This window comes from Raphanus sativus, chromosome 5 (genome assembly GCF_000801105.2).
Source record: "Raphanus sativus cultivar WK10039 chromosome 5, ASM80110v3, whole genome shotgun sequence".
In the NCBI taxonomy this organism is placed as follows: Eukaryota; Viridiplantae; Streptophyta; class Magnoliopsida; order Brassicales; family Brassicaceae; genus Raphanus; species Raphanus sativus.
In genome coordinates this window covers 33,717,978-33,742,060 of record NC_079515.1, presented here as the reverse complement: position 1 = coordinate 33,742,060, position 24,083 = coordinate 33,717,978, and the positions used below count along the sequence as shown (strand labels likewise).

The 24,083-nt window shown below is 37.6% G+C and overlaps 7 protein-coding genes and 1 pseudogene across 8 annotated transcripts; 5 read left to right on the top strand and 3 right to left on the bottom strand.

Annotated features, from left to right (window-relative positions):
- The first annotated feature begins 3,298 nt into the window (after positions 1–3,298).
- On the top strand, positions 3,299–4,970 carry LOC108857245 (uncharacterized). Of its 2 annotated transcripts, none has more exons than XM_018631206.2 (7): positions 3,299–3,354; positions 3,466–3,611; positions 3,680–3,747; positions 3,973–4,131; positions 4,235–4,345; positions 4,423–4,489; positions 4,573–4,970. In XM_018631206.2, exons 2-7 carry the CDS (start codon positions 3,491–3,493, stop codon positions 4,866–4,868), a joined length of 822 nt encoding a protein of 273 aa, XP_018486708.1. In that variant the 5' UTR covers positions 3,299–3,354; positions 3,466–3,490; the 3' UTR covers positions 4,869–4,970. The 2 variants fall into 2 exon arrangements, with proteins under 2 accessions (XP_018486708.1, XP_056866873.1); XM_057010893.1 differs by having other exon boundaries at positions 3,319–3,354; positions 3,483–3,611.
- Positions 4,971–5,033: 63 nt separating this feature from the next.
- Positions 5,034–5,899, bottom strand: LOC108857246 (glutathione S-transferase U9). Its single transcript, XM_018631207.2, has one exon. The coding sequence runs from the start codon at positions 5,748–5,750 to the stop codon at positions 5,046–5,048; it is 705 nt and encodes a 234-aa protein (XP_018486709.1). The 5' UTR covers positions 5,751–5,899; the 3' UTR covers positions 5,034–5,045.
- A 492-nt stretch (positions 5,900–6,391) lies between these two features.
- Positions 6,392–9,440, top strand: LOC108860170 (HVA22-like protein b). The gene is given in 6 exon segments (XM_057010775.1): positions 6,392–6,453; positions 6,557–6,583; positions 6,690–6,724; positions 8,834–8,942; positions 9,071–9,304; positions 9,380–9,440. Coding segments are annotated over 6 exon segments (528 nt in total).
- Positions 9,441–10,273: 833 nt separating this feature from the next.
- LOC108859730 (microtubule-associated protein RP/EB family member 1B) lies at positions 10,274–12,637 on the top strand. Its single transcript, XM_018633639.2, has 8 exons — positions 10,274–10,613; positions 11,084–11,152; positions 11,246–11,332; positions 11,430–11,536; positions 11,626–11,765; positions 11,843–11,919; positions 11,991–12,104; positions 12,212–12,637. The coding sequence occupies exons 1-8, from the start codon at positions 10,506–10,508 to the stop codon at positions 12,389–12,391; spliced, it is 882 nt and encodes a 293-aa protein (XP_018489141.1). The 5' UTR covers positions 10,274–10,505; the 3' UTR covers positions 12,392–12,637.
- Positions 12,638–14,475: 1,838 nt separating this feature from the next.
- Positions 14,476–16,397, top strand: LOC108862392 (probable inactive poly [ADP-ribose] polymerase SRO5). Its single transcript, XM_057010543.1, has 3 exons — positions 14,476–15,130; positions 15,644–16,025; positions 16,126–16,397. Exons 1-3 carry the CDS (start codon positions 14,658–14,660, stop codon positions 16,234–16,236), a joined length of 966 nt encoding a protein of 321 aa, XP_056866523.1. The 5' UTR covers positions 14,476–14,657; the 3' UTR covers positions 16,237–16,397.
- A 95-nt stretch (positions 16,398–16,492) lies between these two features.
- LOC108862389 (delta-1-pyrroline-5-carboxylate dehydrogenase 12A1, mitochondrial) lies at positions 16,493–20,072 on the bottom strand. The gene is made up of 15 exons (XM_018636498.2): positions 19,758–20,072; positions 19,372–19,451; positions 19,164–19,267; positions 19,002–19,069; positions 18,754–18,925; positions 18,583–18,666; positions 18,396–18,500; positions 18,183–18,296; positions 17,958–18,089; positions 17,783–17,872; positions 17,597–17,686; positions 17,294–17,506; positions 17,106–17,216; positions 16,943–17,022; positions 16,493–16,874 (listed from the first exon to the last, which is right to left on the bottom strand). Exons 1-15 carry the CDS (start codon positions 19,847–19,849, stop codon positions 16,736–16,738), a joined length of 1,674 nt encoding a protein of 557 aa, XP_018492000.1. The 5' UTR covers positions 19,850–20,072; the 3' UTR covers positions 16,493–16,735.
- Positions 20,073–20,485: 413 nt separating this feature from the next.
- LOC108805167 (ubiquitin-conjugating enzyme E2 3-like) lies at positions 20,486–21,595 on the top strand (annotated as a pseudogene).
- On the bottom strand, positions 21,541–23,720 carry LOC108805166 (uncharacterized). Its single transcript, XM_018577139.2, has 6 exons — positions 23,574–23,720; positions 23,380–23,488; positions 22,789–23,176; positions 22,053–22,710; positions 21,912–21,967; positions 21,541–21,832 (listed from the first exon to the last, which is right to left on the bottom strand). The coding sequence occupies exons 1-6, from the start codon at positions 23,614–23,616 to the stop codon at positions 21,797–21,799; spliced, it is 1,290 nt and encodes a 429-aa protein (XP_018432641.1). The 5' UTR covers positions 23,617–23,720; the 3' UTR covers positions 21,541–21,796.
- Positions 23,721–24,083: the final 363 nt, after the last annotated feature.

Genomic DNA, 24,083 nt, shown 5'->3' with positions numbered 1-24,083 from the left:
GAGGATCTTGGACAAAGACATGTTTTGCACAATACGACAGTCGACAGAACATAATACTCAAAAGAGTTAGGTATGTCAGGGGTCCCACCTTAAAAGCAATATTTTATCGTATTGCCACTCTATGTGGTCCCCCTTTCTAATTAGATCTATGCCACTTGTCATCGTATTGATGCGATCACTTTACGCTTCTCTACTCTTTGTACAAGATCGTGAAGGTTCACACGTATCGACCGTAGAACGATGATCACGACGATGATCTCTAAGGTACGAAATCTTTCAATTCGAATTTACTCGATACATAATGGGCGACGTTATTTTAAAATTTCATTTTTCAGATTTAATTTGATATACTAAATGTATTTTTTTACGCGAGTTACGAATTATTGGCGATTGAATTATTATGGAGAGGCATTTTGTATGGGACCATATGATGTGCATGTCATACGTGATAGAATTTTGAACGTGGCATGATACTAGAGGGGGTTCATAGTTGACTATATTTGCAGTTATGAGCTCGATGATTATAAGTCAATTTTCATTTGAATTTGTTCACATTATGTAGATACGTAGTTATTGGTTTTCAAGTTCCCGAAAAAGAGAATTCATAATATATTTTTCTTTTTGATAATCCAGAGGTTCCCTGCTTACGCAGATCATTCCTCTAGGCCCGGTCAGACAGCGGTCCACTTCACCCGGAAAGACTTAATCTGGGCTGAGGACAAGGCCCAACATCCAGTATCGCATTTTTTGGTGACAAGGAAGAGGTAGTTCCCCTCCACGAGGTTCGAACCCGTGAGTATGACCATTAGCCCTCAAAGTTCTTACCAAATGTGCTATCTCATCCCGTCATATATAGTACTATATTGCGCTGTGTAAAATACTCGTAGGGTTTACTTTAAAATGAGTTGACGTACTTAGAGTTACCTATGGTTTTTTATATAGCGAATATGTTTTGATGGTATAAATGGTTATAAACCCTTTACATATTGGTTTTAAGTTTTTCAACAATTGGTTTACATTACGTCGAGCTTCGAAGCACACTAACAAATACTCCCATACTTTCATTTTGTTGAAATACGAAAAATAGCTGTCTTGTATAATACACCTATAATAAAAACAGAGAACCAAAATTTGCCTTAATAGTTAGGAGAAGTTAGTTTGTTGCCTTATTCAGTGAGGATATGGTCGGACTCAATAGGGTGCTAGGTTCGGCAATATATGATCCACTATCAAGACATAATAATGGGACCATATATATAGCTATAAGCCTATAATATAATCATATGCAAAACTTCGTACTTAAATAATTCATATTATGTGACAAGTCCATATAGATTTATAACAACAGCTTTATATATAAGTTAAAATCAATTAACGAGAAATTTCAATTTGGAGAATTTGTATTAACACACACGATTCATTGAAATTCAATAAGGCATAGGTGATCGTTTGAAAAATTCAGAAGCTAGTATAGTTAGTTAGAAGCTAAGTGCAAATTTAACTTCGAATTAAGAGATGCATGCATGTTGAGTGGAGTGGAGTAAGTTCGTCGAGAACCGCAAGCCCGCAAATTACGTATATCCATTTATCTTTTCATATTTTATTTGTCAGGACTCAAGAGTCGTTACAAATTACAATTTGTTGTTTATATGCGTTCTAAATATATATATATATATATATATATATATGTATAGTTCCAAAGAAAACTAATGAAATCGAACGAATCTTTACTCTCATATATCACTCAAATGATGGTATTTTCTTAAGAAGTGTACAAATTCTAAAAATACATCTTTTTAAAAAACAGAAAGAGTATAATATATATACATACACACACATGCGTTTTTAGAACCCATGAGCAAGAAACCTCTCATTCGAGTGCTACAAAACATACATCATTTTGAAAGAGTAGTTCTAAAAACGTATATATAATTTTTAACTAATCAGAATTCAATGAACATAATTAATGTTTTTGAAATTTACAATTTGCTATTATTAAATACATTAAAAATATAAAATATGGATATTTTAGAAACATTTTTTTTTTCTAAACCATAGATCATTCTGAAACGAAGGAAGTATGTGTGTAAGTAATTGCAGGGTTCTAAGTTTTACGGGAAACCCAACCGAAAGTATCTAGCTTTAGATATTTTTGGTTAGATTTTTCGTAAATTTTAGAACTCCACAACTACTTACACACATATAATATATACATACACACATATATTTCTGAAGAGCAAAAACCCCATTAGGAATGCTCTTAGCAACTCTTTCGTGCATGGCCTATATATGTAGTGGACATCAATTGGTGTCGTTTTAGACCATCTCATTTCTAATGGAGGTTCTACCCATTGGAATTCTTTTGTTTTTAGAATTTTTAGATAATGTTCTATATTATTTAGTGGACGGTACAATTATACAACTATATACACATTTACAAATAATACATACACACATATTCATATTTATCGCCCAAATTTTAACAAGACAAAACCTACTCGGTAATAACTTCATACATAGTCTCTTCTATAAAATTGTTAACCTATTTAGGATTTTGAAAAACGTCTGATAAAATGCAAGTGATGATTTCTCCATATATTTCTTTCTGTTTCCAATGTCTTTTATAGTTTCTTTTGCATTCATTTCAATTATCTTATAATTTTCATCAAACGGAATAAGGTTGACAAGCAATCCAGACCCTAAGCAAAGGATCGAGGCTAAAATTGCCCAATAGTCATATGACATAATCATTTCAAATAATTAGTTTGATTGAACAAAGCAACATCTTATCTCAATAAAGATGAAGAAAAAAATGGAAGATTATTTATTTGGCACTAGTCAAGAAAAGGGAAGAGGATAAAAAGCATATTGAATGTGATAAATAAATTTTATCTAATAACGGAAACAAAAAACGTGATGGTAGGCAACATGGGGTCCAATTTTACAGACAAGAAAGATTGAAGGAGGAGGGGTGAGTAAGCAGTCGTTTTGCCAATCGGCCCATCTCGCCGCCAACTTGTCTGATTGATCTACACCCACGTCAAACTAAAAGCAATCCAACCCAACCTAAACCGAGATAAACCAAATTTCTCAAAATACAGCTAAACCAGAGTAAGTAGTCGTTTGACCAATCGGCCTATCGCCATAGCAACTTGTCTGAACTCTGAATGATCTACCCAACCCGAACCGAGATAAACCAAATTTCTCAAAATATAGCTAAACCAGATGGGCCCGCGGAACGAATCCGGGTTGAGCCCATTAATAAAAAGCCCAAAAATACGAAAACATGTTTCCTTGTCGTTGTGCGCCGCCTCGTGCTCTGTCTCTCTCTCTCTGAGTTGCTCATTTTCACAGGTTAGCTCTCCGATTGATAAACCCTAGATGTTCCGATTGATTTGCATAATTTGATCGGAACGAGCCAAGCTTTCAACTTTCTTTCTGATTCGTAATCCTTTGCGTTTACAGAAGAGGTTTTTTCTCAGGAAAAACAATGGCGGGTTGGCAGAGGAATCTACAGTTAATTCGTCAAGTTGCGAGAAGAGTGACGAACAGTAACGCTTCGAGAGCCAATTACTCTTCAGCTCGTAGTTTGGAATCCCCTTTCTCAAAAGGTGAATGCTTTTTTGCTCATTTGCTCCATCTGACTCCATATGTGTGATTTGTTGTGTTTGTGTTTCAGGTTACTTGCAGGGTCTGTTGAGACCAACCTACACCTCAACACCACTGCATCATTATCTACAGCAAGTGGTAATGCATTCGTGTTTCCTCTTTGCGCAGAGCGAGCTTGCATGAGCAGTTCCATATTTGAACGATTTAGGATATTGAAATAGGGGAAGTGAGAGTGTGTCGTAGTGGGAGGATCATGCCAATATCTGTTATCTTTTGGAACTATGCAACTCTAGTAAAACCTTAGTTAGGAGTCTCTACTTTTTTTGGGAGTGAAAGTGATGGGATCAGGTTGTATGGTTTCAGGGGATTTCGACGTCAAGAAAACTCAAGGCTGGTGAAGAGCCTGTTTCATCACCTTTGTCATCTCCAGCTCTGTTGGGTACTAGAAAAGAAGAAGAAGATGAGCAGAAGATTATCCCTAAGCGTAAGAAAGTGCAGGCTGTACTCAAGGCCATTAAGCAGGTCTGTGTTCTCTGACACTTAAACAGAATCCGCTTTCCAGCTTCATTTTTCGTATTTCTAATTGCTTCCAGGCTCTAAACTCAATTTTGTTTGCTTGTTTCAGAGTCCTAAGAAGGTCAACCTAGTTGCAGCGCTAGTCCGCGGTATGCGCGTTGAAGATGCTCTGATGCAACTGCAAGTCACAGTTAAACGGGCTTCCCATACCGTGTACCGTGTAATCTCTCAGATCTGAGTTTTAAACAGACATCTCGTTTCTATTAGTAGTACAAATTAAAACCCATTGTCATACAGGTTATCCACGCCGCCCGAGCTAATGCTTCTCATAACCATGGACTAGATCCTGACCGTCTCATCATTGGTATGTACTCTGAACCCTTGGGTTTCTTCTATGTTAAGGAAAGGTTTTCTTTTGTCTAAGCCTTTTGATATGTGATCATGCAGCGGAAGCGTTTGTTGGGAAGGGACTGTTCAAGAAGAGGATATCTATCCATGGAAAAGGAAAATCCGGGGTGATGATAAGACCCGAGTGTCGTCTAACTGTCGTAGTTAGAGAGACGACTCCAGAGGAAGAAGCTGAGATTGCCAAGCTCAAGGTTCACAACTGCAAGAAGAAGCTAAGCAAGCGGGAGAGGAGGCTTGCCCCCTTCAAGCTCATTGAGACAACTCCAATCTGGAACCGTAGAGGCACTAAAGCCAATCATCGCTCCTCACAGTTGGTACCATCTCAATCTCGCTAGTGTCCTCTATGCACCTTCTTGTTTGTTTTTGGTTTGACATTGTACCGGTACTTAATAGGCTCGGTTTATTATTTGCATTCAATAAAATGTTGCAACAACGGATTATAAGGTACAATTACTAGTAGACGTTACTTACAAATTTTAGAGAAATGAAACTTACATCAAACGATGTAAAACTTAGGAATGGGAGAGAGACATGTGTCTGAAAGCCCTAAGAATCTCAAGGACTTGTTCATAAGGAGGACTCAGATCTTTGACCACATCGGTTTCGTTAATAGCACTGAGCCAACCATAGACACCAGGAACCGTCTCTGGGTCGACGATCTTCACAGCCAAAACTTCTTCGTGTGCCTTGTAAGGGCTAAGCAAAGTGCACATCACAATGTCAACGAGGCTCATGGTCTCGTTTGTCACGGTAGGTTTACCATCAGTATCCGAGAAAATCTCCTTGAGGCCTTCTCTCTCTATGATGCTCAGCTTCTCCTTCACCTCTGCGAGAGCTCTCTCTTGCTCTTCTCCTTCGGTTTTCACCACTTTCATCACCGCATCGAAAAGATGTGACTGGATGTAGCTGGCCCAAAACCGGACTTTAGATCTTCTGTAAGGGTCTCGAGGCAAAAGCTGTGGACCGTTTCTCCACGTTTCGTCGATGTATTCAATGATAAACAAGGATTCAGAGATCGGTTTACCTCTGTGGACGAGAACCGGAACCTTCTTGTGAACCGGGTTGTGTAGAAGAAGGGTTTGGCTCTTGTTAAGTAGATCTTCTTGCACGAATAGGTAAGGTATGGATTTAAGCTTGAGGGCTAACTCAACCCTTTTGCTGTAAGGACTCATGAATGTTCCATGGAGTGTCACTTTGTTCTCAGTTTCTTCTTCCATTTTGGTTTTCTTTGGATCCGAGTAGTATTGCTTCAATCATAGACTTTATAGTCTAAACCAAGTGGGGATAAAAGGATAAAGACAAAAGCTTAATATATTTAGATCGGTCAAAGAACCTTGCCCATCAATCTCTTACTTGCTTGGTTGATTTTGCTTCCTTTTTTTTCTTTCAATGTACATAGTTTAGAAACATTGACAAAATAAAACATTTTGTAAGTAATCTTGTATAATACAAAGTTGTATGTGTTTCACTAATGTTTTTAGTTTTTTTCTTCAAATTTTTTTACGAGAACTCATCTCTATTTTTTTCGCATTAATTTTGTGTGATGTTCATAGTTACTTTAGTTTCACTAACGTTAAAAATAAAATATTAACGACACCAAAAAAAAAAAAAAAAAAAAAATCCACCAAAATAGCGCGAAGTGATGAAAATCTAACGGTCATAAAACAAAAAAGAAACACAGCCATGACTAACTAAGCTATTAGGCTTCCAAATCAGGCCACGTGGCTCAACTTTGTGTCGACTCCTCTCATAGCCATGGACACGTGTCTCTAGCCCAACTTCCTTCATATCAGAACACTCACTCAGAAAAATACAAAGAAGCAAAGCCAAAAGAAAACAATCAAAAGTCGAGGCAAAAATGAGTTCCGGTATTGGAAGTTTGGTAAAGGCCATCTTTAAGAACTTCGACGTTATCGCTGGGTAAAATGAATAATAACTAACACAGAGCGTAGCTATTTTCTCGTTTTAGTTTTCTCATTAATTTAATTTTTTCTTTTTTTTTTGCATATGTTGGTGTGTGCAGACCTATTATTAGCTTGGTTTATCCTCTGTAAGTCTAATAGTATAACTTTCTCCATCTAATTTACTCGCCTGAGAGTTTGTCAAATCTCAAAACACTTTCACTTAAGTCATTACCGGTCTATATTTGAATTCAGATACGCATCAGTGAGGGCAATAGAGTCGGGAACTTGTTAATGTAGTGAGGGCAGAGAAACTAGTGCAGAAAGTAAAATAGACACAAAGTTTGTTAACGGGGTTCGTTTCCTACATCCCCGGGACCTCGTCCAGATTTCATTGACTTAGAACAAGGAGCAACCTACAATTGCTATATGGTACAACACACACGAGTGTCTACCACTCTTTTCTAAGGAGCAATCTACAAAGATTAGGAATACAACGGATCTCATCCGGACACGCCAGAGCACACTGTCTTCTACAGCTACAATCTTCACAGATCTCTTCAATGAAACCTCCTTTGCTAAACTCCTCCTGAGTCTAGACTTCGATCTTCCACTTCTCGGAAGTACTTCACCAAGTACGTCAGCACCTAACGCACACCAATGACACCAAGCTTGATCACCCAAGCACACACGAAGCTACCCACGAGCTCCACACACGATGGCTAACTCCACCACACAAAGCGCTAACACCAACGTCACCAAACTAAGTCAACATCAGACTCCATCGACAACTACTACATACACTGCTTCGACACCAAACAGATACACCAATATACAATGAAACCCCTTTCTTTATTATGTGTGGTCTGGCTTTCTCATAAGGCACGTCCCTCCTTATATAGTAGACCATAACTTGCTCTCCACGTTTTTAACTTGCTTTCCAAGTCTTCCACTTGCTCTCCAAGTCTTTCCAATACACATAAGGTAATTTTCCATTTACCTTAATGGAAAACTTCATCTTCAAGCAAACTCCCTTTTTCTTTATGGAAAACGTCCATTTGTCTTCAAGCACATATCATCTTTCCTTTTCTAACTCAGGAAGCCCACGATCATCCATAAACCCGAACTCCCATTCAGCTCCATCTTCATGCCACACGCCTGTAGTACCTCCTGTAATACTTCACGAACTAATACAGAACATCTCAGGAATCTGCATCTTCAATCTCTCCCTTTTTGACTATGCATGTGCACTCATCATAACTGGTTTGAAAACCACGTCTTCAATCTCCCCCTATGAGTCACATCATGGTCAAAAACCAATTCGAAGATCAACACCTTCCAAATCTATGAAGAAATCCCATCACGCCATCTTCAGCGATCTCCAATCAAACTTTGTTCTACTTCCTGAACAAGTTTCTGTCCTCACCTTGATCTACTCGAAACTAAGTCGTTAACTCTATCGAGTCCCGCTCTGATACCACTTGTTAATGTAGTGAGGGCAGAGAAACTAGTGCAGAAAGTAAAATAGACACAAAGTTTGTTAACGGGGTTCGTTTCCTACATCCCCGGGACCTCGTCCATATTTCATTGACTTAGAACAAGGAGCAACCTACAATTGCTATATGGTACAACACACACGAGTGTCTACCACTCTTTTCTAAGGAGCAATCTACAAAGATTAGGAATACAACGGATCCCATCCGGACACGCCAGAGCACACTGTCTTCTACAGCTGCAATCTTCACAGACCTCTTCAATGAAACCTCCTTTGCTAAACTCCTCCTGAGTCTAGGCTTCGATCTTCCACTTCTCGGAAGTACTTCACCAAGTACGTCAGCACCTAACGCACACCAATGACACCAAGCTTGATCACCCAAGCACACACGAAGCTACCCACGAGCTCCACACACGATGGCTAACTCCACCACACAAAGCGCTAACACCAACGCCACCAAACTAAGTCAACATCAGACTCCATTGACAACTACTACAGACACTGCTTCGACACCAAACAGATACACCAATATACAATGAAACCCTTTTCTCTATTATGTGAGGTCTGGCTTTCTCATAAGGCACGTCCCTCCTTATATAGTAGACCATAACTTGCTCTCCACGTCTTTAACTTGCTTTCCAAGTCTTCCACTTGCTCTCCAAGTCTTTCCAATACACATAAGGTAACTTTCCATTTACCTTAATGGAAAACTTCATCTTCAAGCAAACTCCCTTTTTCTTTATGGAAAACGTCCATTTGTCTTCAAACACATATCATCTTTTCTTTTCTAACTCAGGAAGCCCACGATCATCCATAAACCCGAACTCCCATTCAGCTCCATCTTCATGCCACACGCCTGTAGTACCTCCTGTAATACTTCACGAATTAATACAGAACATCTCAGGAATCTGCATCTTCAGAACTCATGGAGACGACAAGCAATGGCTCACTTATTGGGCTCTTTATTCACTTATAAAACTCTTTGAGCTCACTTTCTACGGACTCATCGAATGGTAAGTTCAAAAATAGTTGAGACATCCATATCCTTTTAAACAGTCTAAGGACTGATCACTTTTGGTGTGCAAAGTTTCTTGTTTTATATATAATGGACTAATGAATGTTTTCGAGGTAATGATATCAGGATCCCGGTATGGCCATACGCCAAGCTAGCACTAACTTGTTGGTTGGTGTTACCGGGCTTGAGCAGCGCTGCTTATGTTTATGAGAACTATGTGCGTCCATTCCTTTTACGCCCACATAGTGTTAACATATGGTACGTACTCGCTAAGAAGGACGAAGATGACTTACCAGCAGCTGCTGGGAAGTTTACTCCGGTGAACGATTCTGGTGAGCCTACAGAAAAGCGTGACCTTTCGAGTTCTCTCTACATATTACTCTTGAGTTTGATAAATCAACGTATTAATTTGTTGATTGTTGTTGCTAAACTTCAGGTGGATAAATCAGCCAAATATGTTGGTCACTCGGCCTTCGATGATACATATGTATACTAGCTCAGCTAATACCGACCGGTCGTAGCTTTTAATACGTTGCCCATGTCTTTCCTCTCTTCTTTTTTTTGCCTCTGGTTATTATCAAGTTGTTGTTACCGGTTAACAAATTTTAAATATCAAAATAATATGTTAAATGCATTGTTAATTTCTGTTTGTTATGTAATAATATCAAATCACAGAAATAAACAGTGAACTTGACTGTATGTTCGGATGTGGGAGATGTGCAACAATAAAATTTGAGATCTCACCAAAAAAATCTCAGATGGAAAAGATAAAAGATATGTTTCCTAGAAATGAAGAAGTGTATAATATTATAACCATGGTGCTACTTAAAGGAAAGGCATCCCCACGTGAAGGCGTTACATATATCACAGAGTCCAAAAAGGACCAAAACAAGCATCGTCATAACTGTGAACTGACATTAGCTGTAACCGAAACAAACCAAGAAGTTAATGCATCTTTCCCAGGTACACTAAAATAAGAAAATGTCTCTTTCAACGCATGACTAATCTGATATAGTTTCTTTTTTATTATAGTTATTATATTCAACAATCTAATGTATATAAGTTTTCCGCAGCGATCAAATGAGGTGTATCTAATAATTTTGAATTACCTTTAATTTAATCACACAGAGATTTTCTTATGCTTATAAGTTCTGACCAAGCAAAAGTATATTATATAAAATAAAAAAATATTTAGCAAAACTTAAAATAAAATAAATTAAAGAAACGGGTTCACGCGAGAGACATCGTAACGACTAAAATAAGTTAAAAAATAAAATTATTTAACACTTTTTCTCATTCCTCGCTGTTTCATTCGCTCACCGTCTTTTTCTCTTGCATCAGTTTCTCTTCTTATTAACGGATCGAATCAAAATAGAAAATTTTGATAAATAGAAAGAATAATTCTTTCTTTTTCAGTTTCGTTTCGTTTCACCTAACCCCCCCATTTGATTCTCTCTTTAACCTCTTTTTTTTCCTTTCGATCATCATCATCGCATTTTGCATCTGAGTTTTTCCAATAGAAAAAAGGAGGTAACTTTTTTTTTTAATTTCGTTAGAGAAGATGGCGACGAACATTGGGATGATGGACAGTGCTTACTTCGTTGGACGGAACGAGATTCTCGGTTGGATCAATGACCGCCTTCATCTCAATCTCTCTCGCATCGAAGAGGTATCTGTTAAAAAAGCTTCATTCTTTCTTTCTGCATGTGTGTTTCGATGGCAGATTGATCAAAAAAGGACGTGCCTTTGGCTTTGTTTTTGATGATGTCGGTGGTGGATTATGAAGATCGGTTTTTGAGAAAAAATGTGCAAGTCTTGATCTTGGTGCAATTTGCCTGTTAAGATTCAATTGCATTGGCTCTCTGATACATCAGTTTTTTTTTTTTTTTTTGGCTTTACCGAAAAGTGTTACTTGGAGTTTATGTTGTGTAATAAGATAGATTTGTTAATTTGATACTTTGTATGCCTTTGATATTGAAAAAGGCTTCAAGGGTCACTATTAAGATTTTTTTTTTACTTGTTTGATTTCTATTCTTGTAAGTAGGCATTGAAACTGTTGTAATTGATCTTTTCACTTTCACTTTTGCTTGTGAGAATGTGTTTAATCTTAAGTGTGGCTTATTGTTTGTTATGGTAAAGGTTGCATCAGGTGCTGTTCAATGCCAAATGTTGGACATGACCTTTCCTGGAGTTGTGCCTATGCACAAGGTCTGTGATCAATGTTTATTAGTTTTCATCGGTAATCTCTTGTTTTTTTCTTGCTTCTTCTGCAGAGCAATTCTAAATCTTTCAACTTTTCAGGTTAATTTTGCGGCGAAGAACGAGTACGAGATGATTCAAAACTACAAAGTCATGCAAGAAGTCTTCACCAAACTGAAAATCACAAAGGTAGTTTTTATTCTTTAAATCATACAATACATTTTGCTTGTGATAAAGAGAGCTAATATACACCTTCAACATATGTATATATCGCTTTACAATCCAGCCATTGGAAGTTAACAGGCTTGTCAAAGGTCGACCACTAGACAACTTGGAGTTTCTGCAATGGCTGAAACGTTTTTGTGATTCTATCAATGGCGGCATTATGAACGAGTATGCATTCTTTTTTAGTTGCTACTTTCCCTTCCCACTCTAATTATCAAAGCAAAAGTCTCTTACTCCACTGGTTTCATCAATTGCAGGAATTATAATCCGGTAGAGAGAAGATCAAGAGGTGGCAAAGAGAAAAGCGTAAAGGGGACTAGTAAGGTCTCAAAGTCACTGCAAACAAACAATACGCATCAACCTCCTCCTCCAGTCACTACTTCCAGCAAACCAACTGGTCAGAGCCATTTAAACTTTAGCTTCCCTCTCTCTATCCACTTTCTCAATCTTTTGTTCGGAAATTCTAACTGCTAGGTACCAAGCAAGCAAGATCACAAGCAACTGGAGGTGGGAGCAACTCATCAGCCGAAGTGCAAGCTCTGACGAAGGAGGTAATTACCATCTAATCAGTCTCTTGCTTCTTCAGGTTAAATGATGAAAACTTTTCTTTCACAATAACCAGCTTGAAGATGTCAAGGTCTCGGTGGATCTCTTGGAAAAGGAAAGGGATTTTTACTTCTCTAAGCTCAGGGATATAGAGATACTCTGTCAGACTCCTGAACTTGATGATCTCCCGGTACATGTCAATACCAATTTCCTTGTTTCCCTCCCTTTGGACTCAAAAATCTTTTGAGAATATGAAATAACATATGTACTTGTTTGGAAACCGACAATATTGTGCAGATAGTGGTAGCGGTTAAGAAGATATTATATGCAACAGATGCAAATGAATCAGCACTAGAAGAAGCTCAAGAGTGCCTAATCGAGTCTCTAGGTCTTGAGGCTGAGGAAGAAGAAGAAGAAGAAGAAGAAGAAGAAGAAGAAGAAGAAGACGGAGCAGAAGAAGCAAAGACTCAGACTTAAAAGTTGTGATTTCTAACCGAAAAAAAAGACGAGTTATGAAGTAGAGGACAATGACTGTACATTGCCTTGTCTTAGAAGATTAGTGTTTGCACAATACTCAAGTTACCCTAACCGGTTATTCGGTTTTAAATGGAAACGTCCCAAACTCTGTTCCTTTCTTAGTTTAAAAGATGGTCCAATTTGGTTTATCTTTGTATCACAGCATTTTGTGTCCATCTAAATATATTGGAGCAAAGAAAAAAAATTGTGAGCCATTAAGGTTGACTATCAGTTGGAAAAATGTAAGCCATCTAAATCTATGGGAAAAAAGAAACATAAAAACGTTATCAGTTGCTACATTGTATTATTAGAGGGGGTAAAAACAATTAAATAATCATTATCTTATAGAATACAAGTAAAGGTATTCAAGTCTCTGCATGAAGCTTTTATTCTTATCCATAAGCACTCATGAAGCACAGGGAGGTAAATTTGGTTATTCCCATTGATTTGAAAACCGCATAAAATGGGCCATTTAGAAAACATTGTCCCCATCAGTGTTGCCCAATAGTAAATAACCAAATCAGATTATGTGAAGTCATGGACTTGTATATGATTCGTAAAATCCAAAACATTTGACCCGAAGAGAGCTTTCGATTGCTTTAAAAGAAAGCAACAAAAAATGGTGGTGTCGGTCAGGGGATGTATAAAACGTGGGCCGCTCGTGGCTTCTTAGTTCTCGGTATAATATTAGGACGTCTCTAATCCACCTCTATAATAGAAATCTTTAAAATAGAAGAAAAAATAGAAATAAAATTATTGTCTAATGTGTTCTTTTATAATAGAAAAATACTAATATTTAGGGGAGAAAATAACATTTCCTTATTTATGAAGATAAATATAGCCTTCATCTATTATAAAAGAACACTAGATTTTGACTCGCGTTTTCAAAACGCAAATTTATGTTTGGTGAAAATTTTATATAATCACATTTATATAATCCGTCTTGTATATGTATTTATATAATCCGTCTCATATATGTATTTTATATCCAGATTTATGTTCGGTAAAAATATATATTATACATGTATTTTTAGGTTTTTAATTTTGAATTAGATATTTTAAATATAAATCAATATAACAGTTTTATAGTTTTGATCGGTGTTTTGAAATTCGACTTAGACCTGCGGTTGAACGGATTACCGGTTGATCAAAGATAAATTCAGTTCGGGTTTGAAAAAAAAAACAAAATTTAAAAATCCAATAAAAACTACTAAAATCGAAATCCGGTTACCGGTTGAACCATTGGTTGAACCAATAAATAATTTTTATTTTTTATAAATAATTTTTGTTAGATAGTTGGGATTATATTTAGGAAAAAGCGGTTTAAAACCAAACCATTAAATAGTTTGAGAAAAAACGATGCAGTTTCAAACATGTCCGGTTGGAAAAATATTAAAATGATGCAGTATCAAACACGGAATAATCACATACCAAAATTGAATTAGGAACCGGTGGTTAATGACAAACCAAAAACAATTAAAAAAGAAACCAATGCAGAATGTCCAAAATGTCATTAATGAATACAAAAAAGCCTCTTTAGTGATAAACAGAGTAAAAATCCAAATGTGCTTGTACTTTAATAGAATAGATATTGGATCAACAATTTAATCTCTATAATGGAGGTGGTTTAAAGATGGTTTAATCTGAAAGTACAAGTAATATTCGTCATTATTTCACCTTCTACTCATAGTATCCAGCCCACGTTATCCAAGGGGTATTTTCGTCTTGTTGCTATCAACCAACCTGCTGACTCCAACACGGTATCGACCCGCGGAAGAAAAAGAAACAGCTAGCGGTTGACAAAACCTAACGTAACTAGTTGTACAACTTGAACAATCTCTCTTTTTCCTTTCTTAAAATTTAAATAAAAAATCATTTTAGCTTTTTTTCTTGTAATAAAAAAGAGATCATTTATATTTATTATAGTGCGTGTTTAAACTTTGTTTACGTCTTCTCCACGTAGAAAAGGACAAGGACTTCTGTGTTTTTTAGATTTAAAGACTTTCCTATAAATATATAAACAAATGCAATCACCGCGGATTACAGTAACCAAAGGCGGTTCTTCCCCACTTTCCATTTCTGTAATTCCTTCCTTATATATTTGCACTTGGAGCTCAAGTTCTTCTGCTTTCTTATCAAACTAATTAACACGAGAGACCATTCAAAGGTTAAATATCTAGATTCAGCATCGTGTATCTACACGGTTTGATTATTTTCTTGTCTTCCAATGGATTACGCAAGAACCGAGTCGTTGCAAGCTAGTTTAGATTCAGAGCAAGAAGGATCAACGATATCTGAATCTGGAAGCTGTGATGCTTATGATCATCCAAGACCGTCTTTCGCCGAGGAACACGGGCTTGTGGAGCTGCTCGAAGGCGACAAAGCTTACGATCTAATCTACCGCAACTGTAAGTCTGGTCTTGGTGGAGACCAATGCCAGCTCCTCTCCATCCTCAGAAACGGGTTTGGAACCCTCGGGGCTCGTGCAAAGCTCAAGTCCTTCCAGGTTTTTCAAGAGGCGGTGGAGACGAAACACGTCGGTGGTGAAGGCGGCGGCGGGAGTAGAGTCAAATACGGTTGGTGCGCCGTCACGAAAGCAGAGTTGAAGTCTGTTTTGGAATACGGGTTTAGCCAGCCGAGTAACGACGGATCTTATGGTCGTGGCTTGTATCTCTCCCCTGATAATGCGCTTCTTGAATGGTAAACTTAGATCTCTCTCTCAATCTCTCATTAATTCTTGAAAAGCTTTTTACCAAAAAAATAATAATAATAAATTCTTGGAAATATTATTCAAAAAATGAACAGAAAAAGACCGAAATCTTGAACTGGACCAAAAATACCGATATTTTTAAACCCAAAAATATAAATTTATTTTAAATTTAAATAATTATTATATTTTTATAAAATATAATTAATACTCCCTCTGTTTCATAATAAGTATCACTCTAAACTTATTTTCTTGTTACACAAAAAATGTCACTTACAATTTCAATGTAAATTATACTAACTTTCAACTGAAAATTAATTGCAAACTGCATTGATTTTATAAATAATTTTATTTATCTAAAATACTATTGGTCAAAGAATATAATTAATTACAATTTACATATATTTCAACAACTTTCTTAATCTGTGTGAAAAATGTCACAATGACACTCTTTAATAAATGGAACAACACTAGTTTCACTGGTCTTACTGTTTGTGTGTTTCTAGTGTGAAGGAATCAGCTGCGGACTCAGAGGATGGGATGAGATTTTTGCTGCTTTCGAGAGTTATACTTGGAAAGTCGGAGGTTGTTCCACGAGGCTCGACTCAGTCTTGTCCTAGCTCACCAGAGTTTGATTCTGGTGTAGATGATTTAGCTTCTCCGAAGAAGTATATCGTGTGGAGCACACACATGAACACACATCTCTTGCCTGAGTTTCTTGTCTGCATCAAAACTCCGTTTAACTTCAACCGTAAGCAAAACCAAAACCAGTCTCCAAGGAGATTGAGATCGCCATGGATGCCATTTCCTGTACTGATCAAAGCATTGTCGAAGTTCCTACCTCAATCTCAGATATTCATCATTCAAAAACACTACAGAGATCAGCAAGTAAGTGTTCTCTCTTCTTCTTCCATTGTTTGCTTCTTTCATGTAAATTTGTCATATCACATTCTAATTGTTGCTTCCTTTTGCATACAAACAACAACAGGACATGAGAATCTCGCGGAGCGAACTAATACAACGAGTCAGAAGAATAACAGGAGACAAACTGCTTGTTCATATCATCAAAACTTTAGGACATAAAGTACAACAACGTTGAAAAACTCCATTGCATAGAGATATCACTCTGCTGCGTTTATGGATTCCTCCTCGGACTTTTCAGCATCACAAAGGATCAAGACCGGTTCAGAGATTTGCATGTGTACACATACAGGAATCTGCTGTTGTCTTTTTCCATGATAGTGACGAAATTTTATTCTTTTTCAATAGACTACTTTATAGGATCGATAGGTTTAAATTTTACTTTACTGTGATTCTGTGAACTCAACAAAAACAATTGAAAAGTGGATCTAAAATGGAAAAAAAAAACATAATTAAGATTCAGTGAAGTTTTACAATGATAATAATCAGCCTCTCAGCCATTGACTAACTAAGTCAACGCTTTTATTTCATGATTCAAAAGTTGTTGTTATGCCTCCTCCCCCACACTCATACTGAAACTACAAACCAGTAGAGAGGGTAGGTAAACTACAAAAACTCTCACTTTTATTGGGTAATAGAGCAAACAAAGTGCTCTCTCTCTCTCTCTTTCGCTCATTTTAAGTAGATGCAGGAAGTTCCCAACCATGTGGAATCGGACCATAGTCATAGATGACCTCTCTGTGGCATGACCACACCAGCTTTATTGCCTCTGGTGTTCCTATCCCTGCTCCTCTTGGATCCCCAGCAGGTCCAAACCTGTGTTTATATAATATGAGCATCTAGCTTTTTTTTCACAAAGAAGGACTATTTGTTAATTATCTCACCAGTGATTCTGAGGAGCTCCAGTTGTTCTTCCTCTGAGTCCAGCATATGTAGTCCCATTCACCGTGTTCCCTATCACTTCCTGCACGCATTCGTTACATCATTATCATCTTTGAGAGAATTGAGAAGAAGAGATTGACTAATGAGGATGGTGCATAGATTTGCCTGGATAAAGATGGGGTCGTTTGAAACAACAGCAGCAGTTAGATGAGCGTGCATCCTCTCCAAAGCATCCAACACAAGAGGAAGTTGATCCTTTTTGTATTCCGTTACAATCTGGAGACATCAGATACATTTATTATCAGCAAGGAAACAAGACAGATCATTCAGATGTTAGAAAATGATATTATTACCTGAAACGGTCCAAAGATTTCTTTGGTGACGAGTTCGTAGGTTTTACTGTCCTTCAAGATTTCTTCAATGGGAACATAAACTGCGGTGGGCTCCAAAGCTCCGTAGATAGAAGGAATAGAGTGGTTCTTCAACGGTTTCCCACCAAAGAGTAGCTTTGAGCCTGGAATCTTAAGCAGATTCTCCATGTGCTCCAACATTGCCTCTGTTGTAAACTTTTTTTAAAACAGTAATAATATTAACGAGTAGTGTCAATAATGATACAATCTCTTTGGATGACTAAAAAGCAAATTATGAAAACTTACTGTTAGGACAGGACCAATGGTCAAGTCTTCCAGCTTGCGTCTTCCTGCAAGATCTTTTAACTTGGAGAGAAGAGAGGTTTTTGACCAGTTCTGGAATAAAAAAGACAAATTTAGAAACTGGAAGTAACCCAAAATGATTCATTCAAAGGCGGTTTCACTGGTTAAGCAACTAAGGATCAAACCAACCTCGTGCACAAAAAGTATAGACTGTGCAGAACACTTCTGTCCACTGCACGCGTATGCATCTTGATCACATACCCATGCAACATAATCAATCTGGCATTGGAACACCGAGTCAAAGATTACATTCACATCAAAAGTGGAAATAGAAATAGGAAAGTTTATGTATATAGTAAGGAACCTCCTGAACATCTGGTCCCAAAACTTTCCAATCAAATCCAGCATCTTCTAGCCTGATCCGACCTTTGAGGTCAAGTGCCAACTTTTCAGCTACTCTAGAGCTACCCGTGAAGAGAGTCATCCTTGGATTCGCCTGCAATATACGCCAAAAAAACATGGATTCAGCTCAGTTTAAGAAAAAAAATGGAGACAGACAATAGACTTGTGTGTTTCCGGAACACAAAACCTCTAGCAATATCTTGTTCATAGTCTTGCCATCAGAGTTTATAAAGTCAACATCTTCAACGGGTAAACCACAGTAGTGAAGCAACCGCATCATTTGCTCCATTACAATGCTCACCTATCCAAAGTAAAACATTTTAAAACAAAATCATGAAAAAAGAGAATATGAATTAAGTTTTATATATGTGTTCCGAGATGATATTAAGTAAGTACATACCTTGCTGTCAACTTTAAGAAGAGGTTTGTTACCCATGTACAAAGCCCCCATCAGCTGAAGTAGTGGAATCTCTAGTGGGAAATTGAATGGTGTAACAATCGTCACCTGCCAACATGAAGAGGTCAAAAACAAAGCAGAGAACAGAATAGTCACAAGTTACAAAAGCATCCTTAAGAAAATAACTTACAGGACCATAAGGCCAGCGGTAGCCATGACTTTGCTGCCCAAGGTGATTCCCAGGCACTGCAAAAGACCGTGCTAGGAACCGCACCTGATAAAAAAAAGAAAGTGTAGCAGACTCGTTAATCAAAATATTCTAAAGTGACAACAATGAACCAATATAAACAAAAATAAGTACCTGATCGCCGCAAAAGTTCTCTAAGAACTTTCGTGTGACGAAGACTTCTCCAGCAGCTTGCTGGTAACTCTTAGGAGCAACCCTTTGAATCAACCTCGTGAAGAAATCAGCTACCTTAGGTAAGGCGAGCATATGAGCTGCCTTTGTCGACACATCTCCATATAAAAGATATCTGCAGAGACCAATGACCATAGGTTTTAGATCAGATTTAAAAAAAGCTTCTTAAATTACCAAAAAGCAAATCTTACCTCTCAGGAGATTTAAAAGGGTTATGCAGACCATGTTTCGGACACTGTGCTAAGCTCTCAACGAACGGCTGCAACATAATAACAGAGGAAACATAAAAGTTAGAAATGTGAAAGATACCAATGTTGGCTTTACGATTAATGGAGGGAGGGATCTCTCCACACCTGAACTCCTGATTCCTCCACTTCAGCAACTTTAATGAAAGGTTCTCCATTGAGAGGATCCAGAAGCGTGTTGTAGTTCGAAGATCCTATCCACTTCCCTTGCACTATATATACAAACGAAAATAGATCTCAGAGATTCCACAAATAGCAATTGAAAACAGTTACATGACTTTGCAAATGAGCAATCAATGAGAAGTGGACACAGTACCAAAGCTCTGTACTTCAGCAGGGTGAGCACCAGATATCTCCTCCGCATCTACCGTAGCAAAAGGTATGGAATGATTCCATCTGCAAAAAAGCAGATCAAATCAGGAACCTTATAATTTTATATGTCAACGGTAATCAGACAAGACGATCTTCATTACATCAAAACACAGTCAGATGCGGAAACTCGATCATGTAAACAAAAGACCAAATCTCAGGTTTTTTTAAAAACATCAACTTGCTAAAAGTTTTTGTCTTTTTAATTTTACTTTTAATTAAATCTTTACTGAGACTGTTAAGGGCAAAAAGAAAAAAACATGCAAACCAAAAAGGCGAAGAACCATCTTAAAAAGAAAGAAGAAAAAAGACAACGCTTTGGCGAGATCAAACCTGGAAGAGGTGAAAGGGGCAAGAAAGCTCGAGGATTTGTTGTCACAGAGAGACTTAGCTCTCAGTCCTCTGCTCGCCAAGACTCTGAACATTGCTTAAGATCCAAAAGAGACGGAGAGAGAGATGAAACTCAGAGACGTTTTTTTTTTTTTAAGGATACTACTAGAGATTGGTTTGTGGTGTAACTGAGTGATTGGCTTCTATAAAGGAGACTAATTGATTTTGATTGAAATTACGTAAATGATTCTTAGATATTTATCGATTGTTCCCCTTTAATTTAAGAGTATTTGTACTCTATACACTCCCCTTTTCCAATATTTGCTTCCCCTACCCTAATTCCCCCCAAAATTCTCCCCTTCAAATTTACTTTTTCCCCCCCAACCAATGGTATCTAGCTATTGTAAGGGTTTTGAACAAATTTGCTCATTTAAGAGTATTTACGGCTCAAACGCCATAGTTTTTAATTGGCTTTTATATGATGACTCATCATGAGGAAGAATCATCAACCATATTCTCTTTCTTTTATTAAAAACCTCATGATAAAAAAAATAAAAAAACCTCCTCTAATTATAGAAATGGAGTAAGAAGGTTAATACTGTATCATTTCTTAAAAATGAAATTTGTAAAGACTAAACAGATTTAGATAGATGTAAATAAAAGATAGTATCCATAAATCTTATGGGGATAGCTTTGCTGAGTCACGTCCGCTTGGGTGTTGACGTATTTGTTTTGTCTTTATGCTATACCACTAATTAATAAATTCCTTGAAATGATAAACTTAATAAAAATATTAATTTGGAAGAATGTGTTCGTGGCTAAATGTGAAATGAAAATTACTACTACCACACAAGTGAGAATCAATGAGAATTCTTGATATCTTTTGAAAATTTCGGTTTGGTATTGCGACATTTGAGAACGATTCCAGCTATGGCGACTCCGGCTAGATAAAGACTCTTGTGGGATTTCAAGAGACTGCAGAAAAGATCCTCCCGTGGGATAATTGGTGCTCCTCAAGATAACGATACCATGTTCTGGAACGCTCTCATCTTTGGGTGGGTACTAATCTTTCACCATTATTTTCTGTGCTTTTGGTTTGTCTTACAATATGCTTCAAACAATAAATGAATTTCATTCTTCATTTGTCTTTGCAGACCTAATGACAGTCCCATGGGATGGAGGTAAAGTCTGTCTTATTGCTTCAAGCCAGCATGTTTCATGAGCTAAACTAACCCAAACTCATGGTAACCTTTAGGTACCTTCAAGTTGACTCTTCAGTTCACAGAGGACTACCCGAACAAACCACCAGTGGTTCGGTTTGTTTCACGGATGTTTCATCCAAACAGTAAGCTCAATCATTTACTTGAACAAAATAGCTAAAGACCAAATACGAATGCTTGGTCGACTTACTTTGGTTTTGTGAACTTATGTGCAGTTTATGCTGATGGAAGCATTTGCTTGAATATCTTACAAACCCATTGGAGTCCAGATATACGATGTTTCTGCAATACTCACATCAATCCAGGTTCATGACTTACAACATTGCGTCTTCTCCATTATGGCATTTATGCATAAGCTAACCAAGATCTTATTTTCTTCTACAGTCTCTGCTTTGTGACCCAAACCCTAGCTTCGCCAGCAAACTCAGAAGCTGCAAGGCTGTTCAGTCAGAACAAAAGGGAATAAAACAGGAAAGTAATGGAGACCGTGGAGCAGAGCTATGTATAATAATCATATGATTCAATTTGTCTTTGACTACTGAGTAGTAGTAATTGGAGATTCGAAATAGTTTTATCCAAAATATATTTGACGACTATGAATAAACGAACTTCAACAGTAAAGACATCTCAAATGAAGAGACGAGAAAAAAAAAACAGAACACAATTACATAAGCAAGCAAATAAAAATATTTGTTGTCTTCCAAGCCAAACTTACGAACGCGTTTTCAACTATGTACCTTGAACAAGCATTCAAACCAAAAGATTTTTAAAAAAAAAGAGTTGACTGAGATGTGAAAAAAAAAACGCTTCTCTGTTCTTCATTCAAACTTGGATTTCTTCTCCTGCACCAACATCAACCTGCAGTGAACAAGTTCGTGTTAGTCATTTAGTTACAGAAGCGATTCGATCCTCTGAACTAAAAAGAGATTTTACTCACAGAGTTTTCTTTGTTCTCCATTTTGTTCATTTGCTTCAGAGGTTTAACTTCTCCACCTATACCAAAAAAAAAAACATTTAACACCATATATAAATGAGCAACACAACCTTTCAAAAACACAGTCTGATATAATTATTTTACCTTCTTTAGCAGCAGGTTTCTTGGTGGACTTCTTAGTCTCTTCTTGAACTTTCTTTGTCCTTGGCTTAGTGATCCTTTCAGGTTTCTTCTGAGACTTGTTGTCCTTGTTTTCTGGAACTGCCCTTGGATTGACAGAGTTGGTAGCTACTGCTTTCTTTGTCTTCACGGGCAGGCTGTTCTTAGCAACAGTCTCCTTCCTGCTTGCACGTTTCTTCTCTGAAGGTTGAGCAACAGTCACAACTGGAGCTCCATCTTCTGATCCTTGAACAACCTCTGGAACATCCGCTTGGTTCACACTGATTACATCCAAAGACCTCCTAGTTCTTTCTTGTGGGATGCTTTCTGAGACCTCTTCCTCCTTGGCTTCTTCTATGACAGCTGAATCTTGCGAAACATCATCCTCTTTCATGATCTCTGATGTGATGTTGGAAGCTACAGGAGTGGAGAGTGAACTCTGGACATCATCATCATCATCATTCTTCAGAGAAACATCTGTTTCTTCAGCCACTACAGAAGTGCTCTCTGAGACCTTTTGCGTCTGCTTGGATTCCTCTGAGATACAGTACAGCTCGGAAAGTTCCTTAACAGCATCAGCAAGCCCATCCATGTTGTTGCGAGCAGCGTATGATTTCAACTCCTCTTTCATCTTGTCAAGTGGCTAGATTCCAAAACACACACACACAAAAACCAGTGAGTTAATCAATCAGAACTTTCATAGAACCAACGAACATTTTACCTTACACCCTGCATGAAGAGCAAGCTTAAAAAACCCAAGAGAGACCGAGTGTTTCTCCACTGATTCAGCGAGCTTGATATGCGCCAGCCAGTAAGCAGAGGAAGTCAAATCCTCAACTTTTCTTCTCGCCCCTGATCTCATCACACTACTAGAGACAGGCGTTGTTACATTCAAGCTCCTGGGATTGCTGCTGCCTCCAGGAGGTCTCCTCGCCTTGCTCTCCGACAAAGAAGTGACGCTGCTGCTGACAGATCTAACAGAAGAGTTGCTCGAGTCCTTGTTAGGAATCGACATTCTTCTCGGTGGCTTGGCCCGATCAACAACAGTCTTCTTAGCAGAAAGATCAAGCGCCGTAGTACTCTGACTAACAGCAGATGCAACTCGTCCCCTGAGAATCCAAAACCACAAACACACAAATACAATTCATAAGAGAATGTTATCATCGTATCCTGATACTGAAAGCTAAGAGAAATGTTCGAATCAGTAAACCTAGCGATGCAACATACAATCTTAAACCTAACCATCGACACCAGATCTACAATATCGTCATTTCATCGGAGGCGATTCTGGTGCAAAAACTATGATGAGTACCTTCTGGGCGCTGAAGAGGCGCTTGAGAAATCGGGAACAGGAGGCTTCCCTTCCTTGGATCTGAGAGCAGATCTGAGAGGATACCTCAGCTTCGAGTTGATTGAGTTCCCTATTACGATCAGAATATATATAAATCGCGATAACTGAAACGGGAATCGACGATCTAAGAGAGAAGGAGGTTAAGATCAAATTACCAGAAGTAACGGAGCTCACGCTCTTCTCCGTTGATTTCTCCATTGATGCTCTGAACTTTCTCTTTAGCTTTTTGTTTTTGGTTTGGAGTGGGAAGAAACTGAAGAATTTCAATTTTGAAATTATGAGAGAGCGGAGAAAGATGACTTTATAATAGCAAAAAGCCATCTGATTTTTTATTTTTTTTTGAAATAATAAAATCGCTTGTGCCCCCCTGTACTATATGATATATTCTCTTACGACCCCGTTATTTCTTTTTATCCTGGGTTTGACCAATTTAATTAGCATTTGACCAGTAAGTTATGTAGAAAGACAAAATTAGGAATTATGTATGTAAGTGTTGGTGCATTCACAGCTTCTTAATCATAAAAACAGATCTTTAAGAGTCGTCTAATCGTGACTCTAAAATGGGGATTTGGTTCGAATCGATAGTTTGGGTTTGAATAAGAAGTTATACGAAATAAAGGGGTCTGCTTTTGAATAGTTTACAGAATACAACGCTTAACCTAAAT

Excerpts from the sequence above, each read along its gene's own strand:
- LOC108857245 (XM_018631206.2), top strand. The coding sequence starts at position 3,491 with ATGGCGGGTTGGCAGAGGAATCTACAGTTAATTCGTCAAGTTGCGAGA. Across the intron at positions 4,346-4,422 it reads CTTCCCATACCGTGTACCGT|GTTATCCACGCCGCCCGAGC; the intron begins GTAATCTCTCAG and ends ATTGTCATACAG. Across the intron at positions 4,490-4,572 it reads TCCTGACCGTCTCATCATTG|CGGAAGCGTTTGTTGGGAAG; the intron begins GTATGTACTCTG and ends GTGATCATGCAG.
- LOC108857246 (XM_018631207.2), bottom strand. The coding sequence starts at position 5,750 with ATGGAAGAAGAAACTGAGAACAAAGTGACACTCCATGGAACATTCATG.
- LOC108859730 (XM_018633639.2), top strand. The coding sequence starts at position 10,506 with ATGGCGACGAACATTGGGATGATGGACAGTGCTTACTTCGTTGGACGG. Across the intron at positions 11,333-11,429 it reads CCAAACTGAAAATCACAAAG|CCATTGGAAGTTAACAGGCT; the intron begins GTAGTTTTTATT and ends TTTACAATCCAG. Across the intron at positions 12,105-12,211 it reads CTGAACTTGATGATCTCCCG|ATAGTGGTAGCGGTTAAGAA; the intron begins GTACATGTCAAT and ends AATATTGTGCAG.
- LOC108862392 (XM_057010543.1), top strand. The coding sequence starts at position 14,658 with ATGGATTACGCAAGAACCGAGTCGTTGCAAGCTAGTTTAGATTCAGAG. Across the intron at positions 15,131-15,643 it reads GATAATGCGCTTCTTGAATG|TGTGAAGGAATCAGCTGCGG; the intron begins GTAAACTTAGAT and ends GTGTGTTTCTAG. Across the intron at positions 16,026-16,125 it reads AACACTACAGAGATCAGCAA|GACATGAGAATCTCGCGGAG; the intron begins GTAAGTGTTCTC and ends AAACAACAACAG.
- LOC108862389 (XM_018636498.2), bottom strand. The coding sequence starts at position 19,849 with ATGTTCAGAGTCTTGGCGAGCAGAGGACTGAGAGCTAAGTCTCTCTGT. Across the intron at positions 18,090-18,182 it reads TGAACAAGATATTGCTAGAG|GCGAATCCAAGGATGACTCT; the intron begins GTTTTGTGTTCC and ends CGTATATTGCAG. Across the intron at positions 17,873-17,957 it reads TGGGACCAGATGTTCAGGAG|ATTGATTATGTTGCATGGGT; the intron begins GTTCCTTACTAT and ends TTCCAATGCCAG.
- LOC108805166 (XM_018577139.2), bottom strand. The coding sequence starts at position 23,616 with ATGGAGAAATCAACGGAGAAGAGCGTGAGCTCCGTTACTTCTG. Across the intron at positions 23,489-23,573 it reads CGTGAGCTCCGTTACTTCTG|GGAACTCAATCAACTCGAAG; the intron begins GTAATTTGATCT and ends TGATCGTAATAG. Across the intron at positions 22,711-22,788 it reads CTCTTCATGCAGGGTGTAAG|CCACTTGACAAGATGAAAGA; the intron begins GTAAAATGTTCG and ends TTTGGAATCTAG.